Source organism: Mustela lutreola, chromosome X (genome assembly GCF_030435805.1).
Source record: "Mustela lutreola isolate mMusLut2 chromosome X, mMusLut2.pri, whole genome shotgun sequence".
Lineage (NCBI taxonomy): Eukaryota > Metazoa > Chordata > Mammalia > Carnivora > Mustelidae > Mustela > Mustela lutreola.
In genome coordinates, this window is record NC_081308.1 from 80,414,879 (window position 1) to 80,433,278 (window position 18,400).

Genomic DNA, 18,400 nt, shown 5'->3' on the forward strand with positions numbered 1-18,400 from the left:
AGTGATGAATCACTAAATTTTCCTCCTGAAACCAATACTGTATTACATGTTAACTAAATTGAATTTAAATTTTTAAAAAAAGAAAAAAATTTATTCTGCATGCCACTGCCAGACCAGCTCCTTACTTTTTTCTAACATTCCTGCTAAAGAACTTTACCTGTTACTACCACTGTGTCTTACAATCAAATCTGTTTATATTATGGGAAAATGCTAGGGGGATAACCATGTTTCCTACTATTATTCAACATCTATGTTCTCAGCGTTCTCCTCAAGCCCCAGTAGCCACTCAACATCATTGGTCAGTATTGTTTCCAGACCATTCTACATGTTGTCTTTTCCTTACTTCCTTTCTTAGTTTTGCCTATTCATGTCTGATTTCTGCTTTATACCTTAGCAGCTCAAGTTCTACCTTCTCCTTGAGAACTTCTTCATCTATTCTAGGTCCAACCAAGCTCACACCTTTACCACGTTATGTTGAATTTAGAGTCAGTATCTCCAATTTAGGCAGCTACTCTTCTCTCACTGTTTCACAAATTAGTCGTTTGTTTTCTCAAGTAGATTTTATAGCTACTGAGGGCAAAGATTTTCTATTTTACAGTCTGTTTCATTACATTTGTGCACCATGAATAAGCATATTAGCAATTGATAAATAGAAGAATTATGTCAAAATAAGGTGGAAGTCCAGTTGGTTCACATGTGAATTTTCTTAGCTCTTGAAGTTCTGAGATGATGATGAGGAAGCTTTCTCACAATTAAGCATAAATTCTAGCAATGTATGAAGACTTTAAGGAAAAAAGAATAATCTTGTACCTGACTCTGCCCCTTCAGTATAACTACTTTAATGCTTTAAACCACCTCTTAAGTTCCTTACATTAAACTATTTGGTGAAGCTGTGACTACTGAGAACAAAGCTGTGAAGACATTTCACCACAGGTTTTTAAAAGTTGCATACTCTTTAATTAGATTTTTAAAAAAGATTTATTAATTTTTTTGGGAGAGAGAGAGAGCGAGTGCGCACAGCTGGGGGTGGTGGGAGGTGGGGAGAGAATCTCCAGCAGACTCCCTGCTGAGCCCAACAAATGGCTGGACCTCAGGACCCTGAGATTTAGGCCTGAGCTGAAACCAAGAGCCAGAGACTTAACTGACTGCCAACAAGGCGTTCCCAATTATATTTTTAATTTTATTCAAAGTGAATGATGCCCTTGTGGAGCCACAACAGGAAGGAAGAAGCATGAAGGCTACCAAGCATTGAAGGTTGTGATGCTGGAGCAAATGCCAATGGAGATTTAATCTTGTTAGAATGGTTATTATTTTCATTACTGCTCTGATTATAAAGTTGTACTGGATTTAAATATCTTCCCTAACCATGTTTCCCATTATCCATTTTTCCTCAGTGTGCAATTCTATAGAACAGGAGATTCTTCAGGAAGACATATATAACATTACAGGAGAATGTCTGGCATTTTTTTTTTTTTGGCATAACATCTATTTTGGTGTTGGCACATAGTATATGCTTAATAAATACTTGTTTACTCTTAGGCAAACTTTATATCACAAATGTTTTTCCATGACCCTAAAGGGGGTTATTTCTCATTTTTGCCTAATCCATGTTTCCTATCATTTCTTTATTAATGACCCAGATTATTTAAAAGAGAACATTCAGCAGAAGGGAGACACAGAAAGCAAGAGGGATACTATGAGGCTCATCAGAAACCTCTGGGGGTAACAAAGAACTCTACAGTCAGTTTGAAGAAATATAGATCTTAGCCGCTTTTATCTTTCTTTTCTCTTAGGGCTCAGTTTTTAAAGTTAACTGGATGCTAAAATCATGAAAAGCCAGAGGAAGAGACCACAGGTCAGTATGTCTAACATAAACTTTTGATATCCCAACTAATGTTAGAGCCTCCTTTTTTCAGCATGAGAGGAAAGAGGTCTCTCCCTCCACCAAGCTATCTGTGTGTCCCAGGAAGGTAAAAACAAAGGAATGCAGGAGCAGTGAGATCAGTCCTAGGACTGTATACTTGGTGAGGCGCCTGTTTCATAATCAGTGGGCAAATCCTTGTAGGACAGTAGTGGTTTCTTTCACATGTTAACTTCCAAGAGAGACCAATGACCCTGATGTAGGACGGGAGGTGTTTGTTTGATTACTGTTTACATTAACTGAAGCAAAATGCTTAAAAACAAACTTTGAGAATAAAGATGGGGCGGGGCTGAGATAATGACAGTAAAGTCGGATGTAAGCCATATCAGGAAGAGACTTTTTCACTTTTTGCAGTAAGATTATGCATCTTTTACACATACCTCTAATTGGATTTCAAATGTAGCTTCACTTGCCTGAGGACAGTGAAACCCAACCTTATTCAAAATAATGCCAATCTATTTTCAAGTTTATTTACACACTCTAAACAGAGGTCATTTGTATTACAACTGTCTTCTCCCTTTTAAATCCACACCAATGAGACCTACAAGTCCTTCATGATCTGGGAACTGCTTATCTATTCTACTTTTTCTCTTGGCCACAGAAGCCTTCTCCCCCAGATGCCCCCAATTTCTTAACCATACGGTCTTTCCACATGCCATTGTCATTTCCTTTGCCTGAAATGCTCTTCACCCTCTTTCTTTGCCTTGTAATTGCTCAAAACAGTTTTGTTTAATATGCTTTCCAATAGCCTGAAAGCCCTTAGAGCAAGTCATATCTATCCTGCTCACTATTGTATCCACAATGGCTAGCACAGTACCTAATAGTAGGCTGTCAAAAAAACTTATTAACTTTAATTATACCCTTAAGACTTAGCTCAAGCATCATTCTCTTTGGGAAGGTGTCTTGGAACCTTGACATTCTGGTGCTTTACTGCTCTGATGTGCTCTATGAGTTCCCTGTTCATATCTGTTCTGAATCTGAAATGCAGTTCAGTCTGTCTCTCCCAGCACAGGTACTAAAGGGCAGAAAGTGTGTCCATTCCTTCTTCTAACCTAGAACACTCTGCATAGCACTTGGTATACCCTAAGGAGTTTAATAAATACCCATTGAGCATATTATTGAGCCACGTTTGAGCTTGGAGGATTCTCATCCATATCCATATCCCTTAAACAGAAATTGGAAGAAAGTCTTGGATAAAGATATGCAAGGCATGTCTTTCTGTAGCATGTATTTTTACTCAGTTTTTCAGAGGGGAAACATTTAAGTAATTTATCACGTATGTGTTTGTATGCATATAGTGAGTCGAATTCAAAATATACATCAAATTTTAAGATAGAAACTTAGACAAATCAAATTTACCTTAGGGCTCCTTATCCACCCTGTCTGGAAGGATGTATTTCTTCTTCTGTGCTGTTTTTGGGTAGTTTATCACCTGTGTGATTAAAAAGAAAGTTAATAAAAATGAAGAAGACAGGATTTAAACTGTTTTTAGATATATTATGTTTTTTTCACTCTACTGTCCTAATTAATTGCTTCCTCACATCTATAGCATGGACAAATTTATTGTAACACTCTCTCAATAAATATGCTCATAAACCAATTGGATTCAGCATAGTTGAATTTAGGTTGAAGGGGAGGGCAAAAGAAGTCATAGTTTGAAGATATGTGAATAACAGGCATATGGACATGTTAATAGACTTCATATCTGAGGTTACATTTCAGGCTTCTCTATCATATGTGCTCTTAGTCTATGGTTGTGGTTCATTCAAATCCTGCTCTACCCCTGCAATGTTCTCAGTGTGTACACTTTTTTTAGGCGGCCCTGTTTTAAAAAAAAAAAAAAAAGATGTTAGAAATATAGCTTAGGCCTCTTCCTGACAACACAAGCACCAAAGACTAACAATATTTACAGTACGGTGCTACTGCTCCACAAAAACACCCAGCATTTGTCTAGAGATTTATGTTTTAAACAAAGCTGTGACACACATGTCTTACTCCTCACAATAACCCTAAACCTAAGCTAGTCCCCCAAACTGAAAATCACTTAATCCAACTGCTAGCTCTCTATAGGTACTTTGGTTAAAGAGACTTAACTGCTCCTGCTCCCTCTTCCCCCAAAATTAAGTAGTGGATGTGTGCTGCTTCTACTACCCAGCAGCATGGAAATAAAGGAACGACCCTATTTCTTTGATCGCAAAGTAATCATGGCAATATAAAGCACCCCATCTGTCCACTTTGACCCATACCGTCCGTCTAGGCAATTAATTAGCACTTCCAGCGGTGGTTTTCCTATAGGATGCCAGCTGTCTTCCAATCCACCCCTCCCTTGGAGCCTAGCAGGACCACACCCCCAGCAAGGCCTCTGTGGGGAAGGTGCTCCGGCCTACAACAGTGGAAGCTGATACTTAGGTAGACCTGCCAGTTAAACTCACACTTGAATCATTCCGGGCCTCAGGTTCCCTGTCTCTAAAATGGGCTATACCTCTTTTCTCTTCACTAGTTCCCTTTCATTTCACTCTAGGCCCCTGGGAAGTGAAATCAGTGCTTAACCGCAGCTTAAAGTCCTCGGCTATCCTCTGGCTCCCGTCGCTGCTCTGGGCATGCTCAGTAGCTAAGGCCCGCTCCGCACTGGGAGTAGGAAGCAGCTTTCCGCGCCCTGTCGGCTGACTGCGGGTACTTTGATGAATCACGTGTGTCAAGGCCCTCTTAAAGAGATAGGCACCTACTTTCCCTCCACCCTAAACACCGCCCTAAGGGCGGCGGCGCCGGCGACCGCGGTAACTGCAGCTGTTCAGGGGCAGGGCTTGCCCTGGCGCCGAGTTAGTGGCAACGGCGTGTTGCGTCGAGGGTGCTTGGGAGCCGGGAGCCTGAAATCAGCCGCTTTCCAGGCATACACATTCTCACACAGGAAGAGGTGATACCGAATCAGCTGGGGGCAGCGGGACCACCTAGTGGGGCTTCCCCAAGTTGAGGAGAGGTCGGGTTACAGGTCACAGGTGATAGGGCCGGAGAAAGATGGAGCAGCCCGGGGCGGCGGCAACGGGAGCGGGAGGCGGCAGCGAGGAACCCGGTGGGGGCCGGAGCAACAAGCGGAGCGCGGGGAACCGGGCCGCCAACGAAGAGGAAACGAAAAACAAACCTAAATTGGTGAGTGCGCCCGCAGCCCCCGCCGGCTTTGGGGACAGCGAGAGCCCCAGGATCCTCCCGCAGTTGCGGCAGTTGCGGCAGTTGCGCATAGGGGGATCCGGGGCCCCTCCCAAGGCTACCCGCGATCTCGCTGTGCTACTCGGGGAGCCGCGGAGACTGCGTGGGGGCGGAAGAGCACCCCCTTCTTCATTTAACCCCTTTCTCACTCGTATCATTCTGGGAGGCAGTGTGGAAAAGAGAAGGGCCCCACCCCAACTTGGGGAGACTCGGAGTACTGGCTAGGGTCTGTTGATTATCTAACTTGTGGGCATGAATTTTCCCGCGATTCCTTTCCTTTCCACCGCAGTCTGTTGCTAGGTTTTGACTCTTAATGCTTACTGTCCGGTAAGGGGAACGTTTCTTCTTTTCAATCCAAATACTTGGGAGCCCACCCACAGACTTGCCAACCAGCCCCACCCTTAAAAAAACCACACAGCGTAGGCTCCTAGTCTTTCTGCTTTACCAGAAATGTAAGGAAGAATCGCCTACGTGCGCCTTTTCCCGTTGCCTCTTCCATGTGCTTGCCCAAGAAACATTTCTGTGTAAGAGTCGGGGGGAGCGTGGGAGTTTGAGGTTGGGTGAGGTACCCCCAATTGTTGTTTATATAATAGAGTCATTACAGTACTTCCACGTAGTTGATTAAGAATGGTCAAAAGCAGTAAGACTGCACAAGTTTCATAGCCCTGAAAGTGTGTGAACCAGTGGTAGCAGTCCATTTCCTGCCACTGACTTAATGTGCAGAGGAATGTAATCTATGGGGCCTGGTATTAGGTTGGGAAATACTGGAGTTTCTTCAACTCATCAGTTAAAAAGCTTCCTCTTTTTTTTTTTTTTTTTTTTTAGTTTATATGAAAATGATTTAATAGTGAAACTTAAAAACTAGTAGCATTAACAAAATATATTGGCTACAGTCTTTTTTTCCCGGTCATGGCAAATATGCAGACATTTATCAATAAAGTTTATAATTTCATAATTTTATGAGGGAAAATAGTTTTCCTGCACAAGTTCAGCAAATAAATCTTGTTTGAAGTTTCTTCCTCTAACTCAGAAGGACAAGCACATGTTGCACATTTAGTTTTCAGTTTTCACCAGCAACTTGTTTATAATAGCAGAGGAGACAGTGACATTACTAATAACTATTTTCTTATGGCATCTGATCGTTTGGTATGTACCTGTTGCACTTCTCTTTTACTTCCAGTTTGCCTTTCAATGATGAATTGTCCATGCTGGAAGACAATGATCAAACTATTATTTCAGAAAGTATATAGATTTCCATTGTGTGGGAAGAAGGGACGTAGTGGGTTAGAATAAAATGAACAGTTTAAAGTCTCATCAATTCCACGCTAACTTGAGGCAAACTGATAACTTGCTTACTTGATATATCCTGTTAACCCAGTATTCACAAATGAAGAAACTTTTTTTTGTGAATTGTCTATGCTGGTAGAGGGCTAATTGGTTTAATAATAGGTGCGCACAGCTTTATGAAACTTAGGAAAGTTTTGTGAGTGTATCACCAACATTTAATATATTTAAAAATTCTGATGCAGCTTTGAAATTTATCAGTTTGTGGTAAAAGAGTGGTCATGTTTCCTTTTTTTTTTTGACCCAGTACAAAAGTGTGATTTAAACAGTGATTAAAAGTTCAAGCAAAAATAAACGTCAGCTTAGTGTCCACGAATAGTTTGGTATATCCAGCAAGAAGCTTCTACTTTTAGGAACTACACTTTCAAGAAAGCACTTATCTCTTTTAGTAATAACACCTTGATTATATTCTTCCTTTCCGTTTGGTATTTGTTCTGTTTCATCTTTTATGTTTTACTTGCTTTGATGAGGTAACTAGATCGTTAAGAGATGGTATCACTTTCACTCACTGGCTACAGTATTCAGTGTTGAACATAGCTTGATATTGTAGAATGGGTATTTGAATCCAAGAATTAATAGCAGTTGGAACTTTACTTTTTGCACAAATTAAGTTTTGAGACTTACATGATTTTAGAAGCAGATATGTCAGAGTTAATAAAAACAAATTTAGGAAGACATTTCAGCCATTTTAAAGCAAGCAAGTTGATCAAACAACAAGACTTGATAAGACATTTTTTTTAATTAATGCCTTACTCATTATTTTGAGTTGTCTTATTGAAGTGCTCAACATGTTCTAAGGCCTTTTAGGGTGGAGTTCATCTGGGGGTTCTTAAAATATTGCCAGTAAGATAAAACTTTACTTAATTTTATTATTTTGAGTATTATTAATCATTGTAAAGTTCTTAATTGTGTATGTATATAAAGGAGTTGTGTGAGATTATAGAAGAGAGCTATATGGTCATAAAAATTACTTGTGTAGGTAACTGTGGGGGGTAATTCCTGAAGTTGTATGAAAAAAATTGAGTGTAATAGGTACATTCATTTTTCTGGGTTTCATAGTTTTCATCAGTTTCTCAAAGGCGCCTGTTAACTATAGAAGGCTAAGAACTATTGGGTTACCAAAGAGAGAGGGTAAAGGTATGCCAGTTGATTCCACTCCCAAGTTTAACAGGGAGAGGAGGAGGTCAGTAATGAAGGCAGAAGGGAAATAGTACTGATCACACAAATGATTGGTATTGAAGATTTCTGGGAGTAAAAAGAAGTTAATTAGATAATGTCTATATATAGTATTAGTTAAGATGAAAATTTCCATTACGTTGAAAAAGTAACAATAGTTATAGTGGATTCATTAAAGTATAAGGGTTGTGATTCATTTGTTTTCATTTAGTTTCTCATTGTTCTGGAAAACTGGAGAAGGAAGGTATGTTTTCTGTTGAGAGGAACTACTTTATATCTCAACTTTTTGATGGGTATTAGAATTTTTTGGGGGGTGGGGGCACCTGGGTGGCTCAGACCTTGAGCATCTGCCTTCCGCTCAGGTCATGATCCCAGGGTCTTGGGATCCAGTCCCACATCAGGCTCTCTGTTTAGCGAGAAGCCGCCTTCTCCCTCTCCTACTTCCCCTGCTTGTGTTCCCTCTTTCATTCTCTCTCTCTCTCTTTCTCTCTGTCAAATAAATAAATAAAATCTTTTTAAAGAAAAAAAAATTTTTCTTTTTAAGATTAAATACAAATTTAACAGAACTTAGTTTAATTTTCTTCATCTGTGAATCCTCATAATGACCCTATTTGATTTTTTTTTACTGAAGGCATTCATCTCTTGGACTTAGCACCTTTTGAATAATGTATTATTATTAAAGCTTTGTATTTTATGTCGCTCTTTGGTTAGGCCCAGATTGTAGCATGTTATCAAGCAGCATGAATCTTAGATTAATTACTAATTTAGTGTCAGTCATGGAGTATGTTTTGTCAAACCTAATAGAACTCTAGAAGTATTATGAAGGAGCTGCATCTTGAATTCCACATATTTAAGGTAATGGCTTGATTATTAAAAGAGGCTATTGTTAAGGTAGAACTGACAGCCCTCACACACACACACAGTGGTGAAGAAGGGCTTAACAGTCTTAGATTTTTTGCTTTTTGGCTTTGTGTTTCTGTATCATTTCTGAAGCCTTTGGTCTTTACATAGGGGAGTCAAATTAGTAACTTGGTGTAATAGAAGTTAATTTTTTGGTTATTGTATAACTTCCTGAATATTTGGTTTGTTTTTTTAATTGGATAAATCATGTTTTGATTTAATTGAAAAGTTGAGCACAATGAGTTCATTCATGCAACAAACATATACTGAGCACCTACTGGATGTTAGGCATGCTGATGGTTGGTGATACAAAGATGCACCTAGTCTAGTGGGGGAGACAGGGAAGTTAATGATTAAAGAGCTGTGTGATAAAGAAGCATAGGGATATGCATAGGAGGGTGATACATTGTGGAGAGGCATCTAAATCTAATTGGATGGTTGAGTGTAACAAGGAAAGCCTTAACCATAGTAGGTGACATTTACACCAAAGCTTGAAGAATAAGGTATTAATTGAAGAAGGGGAAGGAAAGGCATTTTTAGGTTGAAAGAACAACATATACAAAGGTAGAGAGATATGGTAACATGCCTATTAAAGGAACTGTGTGTAGATTTTAATGGCTGAAACAAAGGGTACCTATGGTGGACCTGCTAGAAAAGAGAGAGTCCAGATCATGATGGATATTTGTATGCTATTTTACAGTTTCAAATTCTTTCTGTAAGCCACAGTAGGCCATTGAAGAGATTTAAGCAGGGGACTGGCCTGATCAGAATTAAAGAAACTTAATACAGTGGTGAGTTTCTTGGAGAAGGGGGCAGAGTGGAGGCAAGAAGACTAGTTAAGAGGAACAGAGTGACCAAAGAGTTTGATGTTTAGAGACCTGGATTTCAGTTGCAACTCATCTACTCATTGATTTACTAGTTCATCTCTTTACTAGGCATATATATCTCTGCATTTCAGTTTCTTCCTGCTACTCCATTGTCTCACCTTCTTGGAACCCATACTGAAAATTATCACCAGATTTGAAATATCTACCTTATTTCTCCTTTATAAATCTCACCTGACTTTCACAGCTCAGCTTGTGTCTCAAAATTCCCTCATACTTTTATTAAAACTTCACTGATTCCTCAGCTTACCAAAGGCTGAATTATAACTATTGTGAGTCTTAATGTTACATGCTGATCTTGTATCTACAGAGATTTTTAAAATGCTTCTGGGCTGTGGTCCCACTTTATGCCTATTCTTGAAAACCTTGTAACCTGGTGCTTGAGTACAGAACTACTCAGTAAATGATTATTAGCTGGGAATTCTTTCCCTATAGGCCAGACATTTTGAGAGTGTAAATTGTTGAAAATAGGCTTTTAAAAAATACTCCATCAAATGAACCTATCTGTACATCCCTCTGTGTCCTTCGTCTATTTTGAAATTCAAGAAACTTCTTGTCTGGGAGAACTTCTCTATCCCCCTTTTTGTTTGGATTCTTGTGATGGCAGAACCTGAACTTAATGCAGACAAAAAGTATTAAAACTTATGACCCAAGAAACACTTTATTGTTATTAGTAGGAGGACCAAAGGACCTGGGTCCAGTGTCTTGTCTTTTAGTTGCTTGTGATTTCTTTCTTTCTTTGCTTCCTTTTTTTTTTTTTTTTTTTTTTTTTTAAAGATTTTACTTATGTATTTTTCAGAGAGAAAGACAGCGAGAGCAGGAATACAAGCAGGGGAAGTGGGAGAGGGAAACCAGGCTTCCGCCAAGCGGGGAGCCTGTTGCGAGACTGGGATCATGACCCAGAGAGGAAGGCAGAGGCCAAAGGACTGAGCCACCCAGGTGCCCTTTGCTTGTGATTTCTGATGAACTGTTTAACAGCAGGAGTTTGAGCCCTTTCATTAACATCTGGGGGTTGGAGATAATGTCTGCCTGACTGGCTTTACAAGATCATGTAGATAAAACACAGAAATGAATGAGATAGCATTTAGAAATTTTGTATTGCTATACAATAATATAGCATTACGATTAACCCCCTGTACTACCTGAATTGAATGTGATTGTGGTTGGATGGTTTAATGGCTTTCTTGCAATTTGATAGCTCTAATATTATTGTATAAAGTACCATAATATGGTTATATGTTGATTGATTCCCTATTCCATTTGTCCATTTGGAGGAGTATACATTCTGACCTTTTACTAATAATTCTGTTGGATGAATATAAGATGTGAATTTAACATTTTTTTTTACTGTAGTATTTTTTTAAGAACCAGGCTACCATTTTCTTTTAATTTATCAATTTGACACATTTAAAATTTTTGTTAAAAAATATTTATTAGAGGGATACCTGGTTGGCTTAGTCAGTTAAGGGTCTGCCTTTGTCTCAGGTCATAATCCCAGGGTCTTAAAATGGATTTGAGTCCTGCATTAGGCTCCTTGCTTAGCGAGGAGCCTGCTTCTCCCTCTGCCTGCTGCTCCCCCAGCTTGTGTGTACTCTCTCTCTCTCTCTGACAAGTAAATAAAAATCTTAAAACAAAAACATTTTTAAATTAGATATCTTTTATTATTTTTGGCATCATTTATTAGATATCTTTGGCATTCTGCCTTGCCAGGTAGCTTAACTGCTGTTGTACAAATAAGGAAACTGAGTCCCTATATGTTAAGGGGACTAGCCTAGAGATAAGTTTAAAATATTGCAAGAAGTGCTTATAGCACTGAGTTATTATGCTTCAAGGTCTCTGAAGGTGAAAAATTACTCAATCTCTCATTTTGTTCCTTTTTGGAACCATCAGAATTATAATCCACCTAGAGTTTACTCCAGGTACGAGGAGCTCTAGCTCTGGCAGTAGCAGTATGTCATTGAAGTGAAATCCTATTCTTTGCCAGTGTGATCCCAAAGAACACTTTAAATGACAGGATACTCTGAAAATTATACACACATAATATATGCTAATTTCCCTGAATCAGCACATTTGGTTAAAAATTACTGGTTATCACTAGCACCATATGGATTGTTATTGAAGACCCAACTTCCCCCTATTCCTGTATCTAGTCTGCCATGCCGAGACCAATTCCTTCTGTCAGATTTGGGATGTTTGATATGCTGCTCTTTTGTCTCAAGACTGAAGAAACTAAGATGATGGCCAGGTGACTTGAAATAATAGTTACATACTTGATATCCAAGTGGGCATCTTGTAGGAGATACCCATTGTCTTCTTGTAGAAAGACAGCTCAAAATTGATCTGTATAAAGGAAGGTTGAGATGTATTTTTACATAGCTATTTATTATGACTGTAAGTAATAAATGTGAACTCATACTAATTTAAAACTTATTTATCTGATTAGGTTGAATCTGTTTCAGCCTGATTGATTTACTCTGGCTATAGCTTAAGCAGACATTTGAGTGAATTCTGATTTTTGCTTGCTTTATGTAAGGCGTCCTGGGGAAAGGGTATTGGTGCTTTCTCATGAAAAAATGTGGCAAACAAAATTCTTACTAATCACCACTTACACAAGCTTTTGTTTAATGAAGGCTTTTCTGCGTTGTTTTCGGGATAGTAAGCTACCAAACACTGTCAAATTGTCCACCAGTCTTTCTTTCTGTTAAGGCTCTCTATAGCAGTGCCTACTTCAGTTGAGAAGCTTCTGTGTCGCTATTCATGCAGGTTGGTGTAGGAATCCGAGACTTCATTAGTAATGTATTGCTTCCCAAAGGCTGTTGATTCTATCACCTGGTAATTCTGGGAGTCACCCAGGGGAGAAAATAGGTACAGTTCTAAATCTGTCATTCTGGGATAGATATCCACATGCTTTGGTAAAGATTTGGTCAAAATTATGAGGAATTTTATCCTTAATTTATTGGTCTCTCACCTAGCTCAAAGTAAAAAAAGATAGAAATATAGTTTTCACTTTATGTATAATAAAGGCTAGTTAATGTGGCCTTTTTGTAAAACATAAAAATTTGCAAATGTACTAACAAGTGGAGAGGTTAGTATAACGAATTACCGTATCTCCATTACCCCCAATCTAGCAGTTATCTAGATTTTCAGCATTTGCTTTATCCATCCTTATTTTTTCTTTGCTAAAGTATTTTAATGCAAATCCCAGATATCATGTCATTTTTTCCCTACATACTTCAGTAGGAAGATATAAGGCATATAATAAATATAATAAAAAGTAAAAATTACCTTTTTTTAATGTAACCATATACCACTGTTGCCACTTAAAAAATAATATATTGCTTGGTATCATCTAATACTTAATTCATATTCAAATATCCCTAATTGACTCAAAAGATAGAGTTTTAATTTAATGTGTGCCTAACTAGTATACATGTCACTGAGTTCCTTAACCAAATACAACTTGAAGTTAATAGTACAATTTTTTTCTTTTTTCTTTTTTTTTTTTACAGCTCAAAGGCCTCATGTTTATTACCAAACCAACCCACTGGTGCAGAGCTATAGTAACAGAAAAATCTTTCGCTGATAAATGGTATCTATTGGCCAGGCAGAAAGGTGGTTAACAGGGTGATGGAATAGAACACATGATCCTCAAGTAGCTTAATTAAATACATGGTGCCAATTAGGTGTGTCATCGCGTGAGGTGGGACGCCTTAGAGACCCGCTTGGTTCTCCTCCAGTGCCTCCTCTTGGAGTTGTACCTGATTTTATTACCAGTTTTCATCCGAATCCACTGGGGAATGGGACGATTCTGCTTTTGTTTCTTGGCCAGGAATCGCTTGATCCTAAAAGTCTTGTGAGAAGACATGGTCAATTAACAGCGTGCAGCACACAGCAGGATGGCGGCCAATGGTACAATTTTTTTTTTAAAGATTTTATTTATTTATTTGACAGAGAGAAAGATCACAGGTAGGCAGAGAGGCAGGCAGAGAGAGAGGGGGAAGCAGGCTCCCCGCTGAGCAGAGAGCCCGATGCGGGGCTTGATCCCAGGACCCCGAGATCATGACCTGAGCCGAAAGCAGAGGCGCAGAGGCTTAACCCACTGAGCCACCCAGGTGCCCCAATGGTACAATTTTTTAAAGATTTATTTTGAAAGACAGAGTGTGCATGTGCAAATGGGGGGAGGGGCAGAGGAAGAGACTCTTAAGCAGACTCTGAGCGCGGAGTCTGAAGTGGGGTTTGATCTCATACTCATGAGATCATAACCTGAGCCAAAACTAAGTGTCAGATGCTTAACGTGCTGAGCCACCCAGGTGCCCCAAAGTTAATGGTAAAATTTCATTTAAAGTTATTCCACATAAAGTGCTATCATGAAGTATCAGTTCCAATTAAGTTCACTTCTATCTTCAGTTCCTTTTTTAAAGATTTATTTATTTTAGAGGGCAAGAGTGTATACCTGCCAGCAGGGGGAGGGGCAGAGGGAGAAAGGGAGAGAAGAATCTCTTAAGCAAACTCTGCACTGAGCATGGAACCCAGTGTGGGGCTTAGTGCCAGGACCCTAAGATCATGACCTGAGCAAAAATCAAGAGTGGGGTACTTAACTGACTGAACCATCCAGCTGCCCCTCTGTCTTTAATTCTGTAGAAATATCTGAAAGGTTGTCTAGACAAACGTGGAGAGTTAGAACAGCTACTATGTGCCATAGAAAAGAGACCAAATAAGACTTTTGGCTCCACTCACTGGTTGGGTAATCACTCATTCTTCATTTTGCAATTTGTGAAGTGGGGTGGGGTTTATGTGTAAGTATTTTCTTTATAGGGAAATGTAGATAGTTGGGTAAAGGAAATGTGTTCTTGAGTTCTGGGCTAAAGGGTTCATATAACTCTTTTGATACACACAACTATATATATGTTACTAGCTCTAGTTTTTATTTCAATACAAATGCCAATTTGATAATTGAGGTGTCTGTCATTGATTTTTAGCCACTTTAATATACTCTAGGTTGCTGAATATGGATAATTGGGTGAGTAAACCTTTACAAAGAACTTGGAACTATTAAGTTTTCTTATTTGGATATTTGTGGGGTTAAAATTGAAAATCAGGCTATACTAATGTGGTGATGGAGCTGGGGATGGGTGGAGTGGGTAAGTATGAGAAATCTACTTGGGCAAAAAGCCTGGACTCCACACAAATTTACTAAAGAAGTTGTGTAACCACTACTTTACAGATAGCAATTTAGTGCTGAGTGCTGTTATTATACTGGGAGGCAGTAGGCATATCATTTCTTGAACTTTGGATTCAAGTAGATTTAGACTAGTAATCCATTTCCAGTCTTCAACTTCTAGTCTATTTACTGATCCAGTCAGGTGGTAATTTTCCTCAAAATAGGAGATGATTGATAATTGTTGGGGCTGGATCATTGTGGCACATGTTTCTTTTGTTTCGCTGAGGGGAGAAAAATCTGTGGAGGTATTGTTTTATGTGCTTTGCAATCTACCAGTGATAAAATTTCAAATGCTTAATAGCGTATCATGCTGGCTGAAGCTGTTTAGGAAGATTCTATATGTAGAAAGCAAGACCTTGTATAGACTGTACACTTACATTTTGAAGTTGTATGTATAATAGAGACTTGGTCAGCGACACTCAAGGATGTGAGACCATGAGGTCACATCACTTACCAAATCATGTGCTCAATCACAAGACTGTATCTTCTGGGGACTATTTTTTGTAATTCACACAGAGTGTGTAATATGGGCTAGTGACTGCATTTAAACTACTTTTATTGTATTCCTTTTATCTTTATTTTGTGGATTTTATTCTCATACCTGATAGGAGATTCAGCAAGGCACAGGACTTAGATAATGTCTCACTTAGAAAAGGTATTTTCCACTTGTCATTAATTCTGACAAAAAGAACATAAGGTGTATATCTATATAATGTGTTATCCTAAGCCTGACTACCTTTAGCCTTTATTTTTTTTTCTAAAGATTTTATTTATTTATTCAACAGAGAAAGATCACAAGTAGGCAGAGAGGCAGGCAGAGAGAGAGATAGGGAAGCAGGCTCCCTGCTGAGCAGAGAGCCTGATGTGGGGCTCGATCCCAAGACCCTGAGATCATGACCTGAGCTGAAGGCAGAGGCTTTAACCCACTGAGCCACCAGGTGCCCTACCTTTGCCTTTAAATGATTGCATTCCTCAATTGTAGAGGGCTGTGTTCTGGAGGACCTAGCCTCCAGGTTCATTATGTTGATTGCTTTTTCTAACTTAAGGTTCCTCCCTTTCTGCACTGTCTCCAGTGATTTTCTTGATGTTATTGTTCTACAGTTCTTCGCATGGTTACAGACTGTCGGGTAAAACTGCATTTTTTTAAAAGTTTGTGTCATAACATCTATTTTCACTTATGTTACCTATGCAAGAACCTGTAGAAATTTAAGATGGGTTGAAATAAATTTGGCAGAAGTATATCCTCTAATGTGCCTTGCAGCCTAGTACCTCACATTACAAAATCAATGTTTTCCAGAAGAGTCAGTGTGTACATAAAACATTTGTGAGTGGAAATAATCTTTTCTTAGGCTGACTTCACAACTTGTTCTTCATTGGCAGTGCATTAGCTTACATTTTTCCTCCCCTTTGGTTGAATAGCTAATGGTCTTTAAACAAGCTGTTAAAGGGAGGGAAGATTTTACAGCACACAAAAAAAAAAAAAATGGCCTGGATTTTTTCCATGCCAGTGGTTTGGCTTTTCATGTGTTTGCTTTACTAAAGCAGGGCTAACCCATGTTTTCTTACCTCTGAATTCTTAGGTTTCCTTTGTATAGCCTATACTTGCTTAATCAAGATGGTCTTATAAATTTCTGTGAGATCCAAATCCTCCATATTTATATGGCTGAATAGGTCTGAGTCCAAATACTAAATTTTAAGGGGCTATATATCTCACTATAATGGAATTGAAGCATTAGTTATACTTTAAAGTAGGAGTTAAGCAGGGCTCTGTGCCCAGTTTATCACACTCCTCCTATAAAATCTTTTGTGGCTAGTTGTGGATCAAGATAGGTTATGTTACATATCTCTGCTTTCAACCACCTCCGTTTAACTAACCTATTAACCCTTGCATGTTTCTAACTCTGATCATCTTTTTTTAAAAAATATTTTATTTATTTATTTGACAGACAGAGATCACAAGTAGGCAGAGAGGCAGGCAGAGAGAGAGAGAGAGAGAGGAGGAAGCAGGCTTCCTGCTGAGCAGAGAGCCCAATGCGGGGCTCGATCCCAGGACCCTGGGATCATGACCTGAGCCGAAAGCGGAGGCTTTAACCAACTGAGCCACCTAGGCGCCCCTAACTTGGATCATCTTACTCCTTGCTTTTACTGGTTTCTGTGAATATTATTAGTGGTGTATCCTATTGCCTGGCCACAGAAATAACATGCAAGAAGGATGGCCATTGGATGTGAAATCAATTACTGAATGTGACAGATTTATTTAAAAGTATTTCCCATCCACACACATCATCAGTCATGCTGCCATAAACTAATTGAAATTGCATTTTGATTCTAGTATCACCACTTTGTGTTTTCATGACTCCATATTTTATAGAATCTTAAGAGTTTCATAAGCTATATAGAGTTGAAATAAGCTAAATAGGGTGTTTAACTGATCTTATTAAGTTTTATTTTAAGAGTTAATTTCTCACAATTTGAAGAGGTTATATAGAAGGTAAGCTGACTGCTTTTAAAAATATAACTCTGGGCAAGTCATCTATCTTTTCTCTAGGTGTCCGTTTATTCTGTAAAATCCAGGAGTTGAAATAAACCATCTTTAAGGTTCCATTCAGCTCTGATGTACAGGAAGTCAGAGGTTATTGACAGTTGTAATGACTCTTCTGTAACATAAATACATGACATGTAGGTTCTAGTTAGATGAAAAGTTGGCAGTTATAAAAGATGACAGTTGAAGTCTGAGTGCTAATGGGTGAAAATACCAATTAATTTTACTGTTTCCAGGGTCTGAGTTAGCCTAGTTCAGTGAAGGTCACATCAGCATTGTTTTAACCATGCATTGTATAAAGGGCCCTAAAGAATGCTGGCTCTATCCTAGGTCATTCTAATACTTGGGTGGTTCCCTCGGTTTACTGACCAAGTATAGTACTTGGGCCTGCCCAGAGGAGTTTCTCAGTAATGAAAGATATTGTATGTGCCAGTTGCTATTCTAAATGCCTTGCATATTTTTGTCAAGAACTGTTACAGGTCTGGGATTTTATCCTCCTTATATACCTGTTGCTGTTTCGTGAAGGATTGCAGAAAACTTAAGACTCGTGGGTCAGCAATAAAAGATGGTTTATTATTCATTGCAAAAGCAGTAGACAGAATGTCACTGTGACCTGCTGGTTCACTGTGGTCCTAATTTTTACAGGTAGACCAGTATGGATGCCTACATGGGTAGTCAGTTGTGTCACAGGAGAGGAACAGTGAGTTTGGAGGATTTACCACTTTTATGATAAGCAGAAGCAAGCATGTTCTTTGGGGAGGGGTGGTATTACCTCATGATCAGGGCCACTTGCTTTATTTTCACTTATTTATTTATTTGAGAGAGAGACAGAGAGGAGGCACAGAGGGAGAGAGAGACTCTGGAGCTGATTTCTTTCTGAGCATGGAGCCCAATGTGGGACTTAATCCCATGACCCTGAGATCATGACCTGAGCCAAAGTCAAGAGCTGGATGCTTAACCAAGTGTGCCACCCAGGTGTCCCTAGGGTCACGTGCTTTAAACATAGCCCTCAGAAATGGCCTGGCTAAATTGTTGTCAGGGCCCTTCAGTCTCAGGGCCTTTCTACCTAGTAAGAATGTGCAGGGTTGCTTAGGGATTGATGGCAGATACCTCCCCCATCAACAGTGACTCATTTGGTTCTCACATCAGTTATTTTGTGGGTGAGGAAGAGAGCTCAGAAAAGGTTGGGCGCCTGGGTGGCTCAGTGG

The 18,400-nt window shown here is 39.1% G+C and overlaps 2 protein-coding genes and 1 long non-coding RNA gene across 15 annotated transcripts in view; 1 reads left to right on the forward strand and 2 right to left on the reverse strand.

Annotated features, from left to right (window-relative positions):
* Positions 1-4,635, reverse strand: part of LOC131821128 (uncharacterized) — an 86,223-nt gene extending 81,588 nt beyond the window's left edge. The window contains exons 1-2 of one of the 5 annotated variants that reach the window (XR_009349840.1): positions 4,168-4,635; positions 3,281-3,353 (exon numbers count right to left, since the gene is read on the reverse strand). This is a non-coding gene — a long non-coding RNA (uncharacterized LOC131821128). The remainder of the gene's footprint in view (positions 1-3,280; positions 3,354-4,167) is intronic. The other 4 variants (XR_009349839.1, XR_009349838.1, XR_009349837.1 and 1 more) reach the window with 4 other exon arrangements.
* A 10-nt stretch (positions 4,636-4,645) lies between these two features.
* Positions 4,646-18,400, forward strand: part of DIAPH2 (diaphanous related formin 2) — a 1,001,991-nt gene continuing 988,236 nt past the window's right edge. For 3 of the 9 annotated variants that reach the window (XM_059156886.1, XM_059156884.1, XM_059156888.1), the window contains exon 1: positions 4,646-5,068. In XM_059156886.1, coding sequence (XP_059012869.1) covers positions 4,937-5,068 — 132 coding nt within the window. In that variant the 5' untranslated portion in view covers positions 4,646-4,936. The remainder of the gene's footprint in view (positions 5,069-18,400) is intronic. The other 6 variants (XM_059156885.1, XM_059156889.1, XM_059156892.1 and 3 more) reach the window with 4 other exon arrangements.
* Positions 12,932-13,330, reverse strand: LOC131821127 (large ribosomal subunit protein eL39-like). Its single transcript, XM_059156894.1, has one exon. The coding sequence runs from the start codon at positions 13,292-13,294 to the stop codon at positions 13,118-13,120; it is 177 nt and encodes a 58-aa protein (XP_059012877.1). The 5' UTR covers positions 13,295-13,330; the 3' UTR covers positions 12,932-13,117.

Bases quoted from the DNA above. Each gene is read 5' to 3' on its own strand.
- LOC131821127 (XM_059156894.1), bottom strand. From the start codon at position 13,294: ATGTCTTCTCACAAGACTTTTAGGATCAAGCGATTCCTGGCCAAGAAA.